This window comes from Bufo bufo, chromosome 1, assembly GCF_905171765.1.
Source record: "Bufo bufo chromosome 1, aBufBuf1.1, whole genome shotgun sequence".
In the NCBI taxonomy this organism is placed as follows: Eukaryota; Metazoa; Chordata; class Amphibia; order Anura; family Bufonidae; genus Bufo; species Bufo bufo.
The window spans coordinates 832,917,635-832,920,132 of record NC_053389.1 but is presented as its reverse complement, the minus strand read 5'-3'; the positions used below and the strand labels follow the sequence as shown (position 1 = coordinate 832,920,132).

At 41.4% G+C, this 2,498-nt stretch overlaps 1 protein-coding gene across 1 annotated transcript; it reads right to left on the bottom strand.

Annotated features, from left to right (window-relative positions):
* Positions 1-227: 227 nt before the first annotated feature.
* Positions 228-1,022, bottom strand: LOC120990275 (olfactory receptor 11A1-like). The gene has a single exon (XM_040418991.1). The coding sequence runs from the start codon at positions 1,020-1,022 to the stop codon at positions 228-230; it is 795 nt and encodes a 264-aa protein (XP_040274925.1).
* Positions 1,023-2,498: the final 1,476 nt, after the last annotated feature.

Here is a 2,498-nt window from a genome sequence, read left to right as displayed (position 1 = left end):
TATGGCATGTGTCACCTGTGTGTGTATATGGCATGTGTCACCTGTGTGTGTATATGGCATGTGTCACCTGTGTGTGTATATGACATATGTAACCATCCATGTCAGTTGTTGACAAAATCCATTGTTCAGTCCTAGTACAATAGTATCCTCAGATTCTGCTACCAGTCTTCAGGATATTTGTCGGAATTTGAAGATCATTAGAAAAAAGAACATTCTACATAAGAAGATCAGCCGTTTGTCTTCATGATTTGTCCAAATGTTCTCCTTGTGAACAAGGAAGAAAGAAGTTTACTCAGAGCAGCTTTGATCTCTTGATTCCTCAGACTGTAGACTATGGGGTTCAACAATGGCGTCCCGGCTGTGTACAGAGGAGACACAATCTTGTTTATATTGTAGGAGTATAGATCTGACGGGACCATGTAGACGTTCATCAGCGTCCCATAGTAGGTACTCACCACAATCAAATGAGAACTGCATGTGGAAAAAGCTTTTCTCCTTCCAGAGGTAGAAGAAATCTTGAGGATATTCATACAAATTGAGATATATGTGAATGATATGAAAAAAAATGGAAAAATAATAAATGGTATGGTCAAGATGAAATCTAAGATGTCCAAGGTGGAATGATTGGAACAAGTCAACTGTAGAAGAGGAGCAAGGTCACACAAATAATGGTCCATGACGTAAGGACCACAAAATATAAAGCTGTAAACAAACAAGACTAATACTAAAGCTACCATGAAACCTATCAGCCAGGGCCAAAGGGTCAGATATAAACAGAACTTTATATTCATGATGGAATTGTAATGTAGAGGTTTGCAGATGGCCAGATATCGGTCATAAGACATGACTGTGAGGAGAAGACATTCGGCTGTCGTTGTACCACTGTAGAAGAAGAGCTGTACAAGGCAGTCGGTGACATTTATGATGCCTTCTTGGTCTTTCACCACTTGGAGCATTTTAGGGGTGACGGTTGACGTTAGTAAGATGTCAGAGAAGGACAGCTGACTGAGAAAGACATACATGGGTGACTTCAGACTCTGAGATTTGGCCACCAACATAATGATAACACAATTTCCAAGCAGCGTCAGAATGAAGATGAGAAGAAAATTGATAAATAGCAAATAATTTGTTAGCCAGTGGTTCTCAAAACCCAACAGAAGGAATTGTGTGACAATGGTGACATTCACTTCTGCCATCACCTGAAGACACAACAGTTAGAAGACGTAAACTCTTAGCGTATATTAAAATGATCTGAGAAGTGCAGAATTTTTATGGTTTATGTTGGCTACAGCAGAGATCAGTAAATCTTCTAAAATTGTCATCTGATTCAGCAAGATATGTATTTTACAGAAATCCTAAATCTTTAGCATGTTTAATAGCCTTCAATGCAATATCTGCACCAGTCCCTCCACCACCAAACATACACCATTTATAATACTTGTGTCTTCTTATGCAGTATAGGAGTCTTTGGATGCCCTTAGACACCAAGGCACCAGGCTCTGGCTTTGAGGGCTTACTCTGCACTCCCTATACCCATTCCCTTGTGGAGAACTGATTCTAACATGTCTAAACAAGATATTCTAATAGCCACAACCTCTAACGCTTCTGATTCACTGAAAATAGGTTAAGTAGCAGCCAGAAAATAACTTCTCCTTACTCTCAGACCTCATGGCCATATTACATCTCCAAAGTTCTGAGTTGTACAGGCAGTGTCGGACTGGGGTTCATAGGGCCCACCAGTAAAATTAATTCTGGGGGCCCACTGTAAGGCTACATGCATATACTACCTGCCCAGACTACCCAGTTTTTTATATGGACATAGGCAATGTACTGTATAGCATCTCAGCCAGCCTACCTACAGCCTACTATGCTATGTGCCACTTGGGGGGATAGGGGACTATTCATCTGTTCCCCTGTGGGCCAGTCCGAGCCTATGTACAGAGCCTTAACGTATCACCAATAACTGTAAACTGTAGAAACCAGTGTCAGGCAGCTGCAGCCAAGGCCAATTAGATAATGGGTTGCATCAAAAGGGTCATAGATGGTGGTGATGAGAACATAGTCCTACCACTTTACACATCACTAGTCAGACCACACATGGAGTACTGTGTACAGTTCTGGGCTCCTGTGAACAAGGCAGACATAGCAGAGCTGGAGAGAGTTCAGAGGAGGGCAACTAAAGTAATAACTGGAATGGGGGGATTACAGGTCCCAGAAAGATTATCAAAATTAGGGTTATTCACTTTAGAAAAAAAAAGACTGAGGAGAGATCTAATAACTATGTATAAATATATCAGGGGTCAGTACAGAGATCTCTCCCATCATCTATTTATCCCCAGGACTGTGACTGTGATGAGGGGACATCCTCTGCTTCTGGAGGAATGAAGGTTTGTACACAAACATAGAAGAGGATTCTTTACGGTAAGAGCAGTGAGACTATGGACTCTATACTGTAAGAGCAGTGAGACTATGGACTCTTTACTGTAAGAGCAGTGAGA

Excerpts from the sequence above, each read along its gene's own strand:
- LOC120990275 (XM_040418991.1), bottom strand. The coding sequence starts at position 1,022 with ATGTATGTCTTTCTCAGTCAGCTGTCCTTCTCTGACATCTTACTAACG.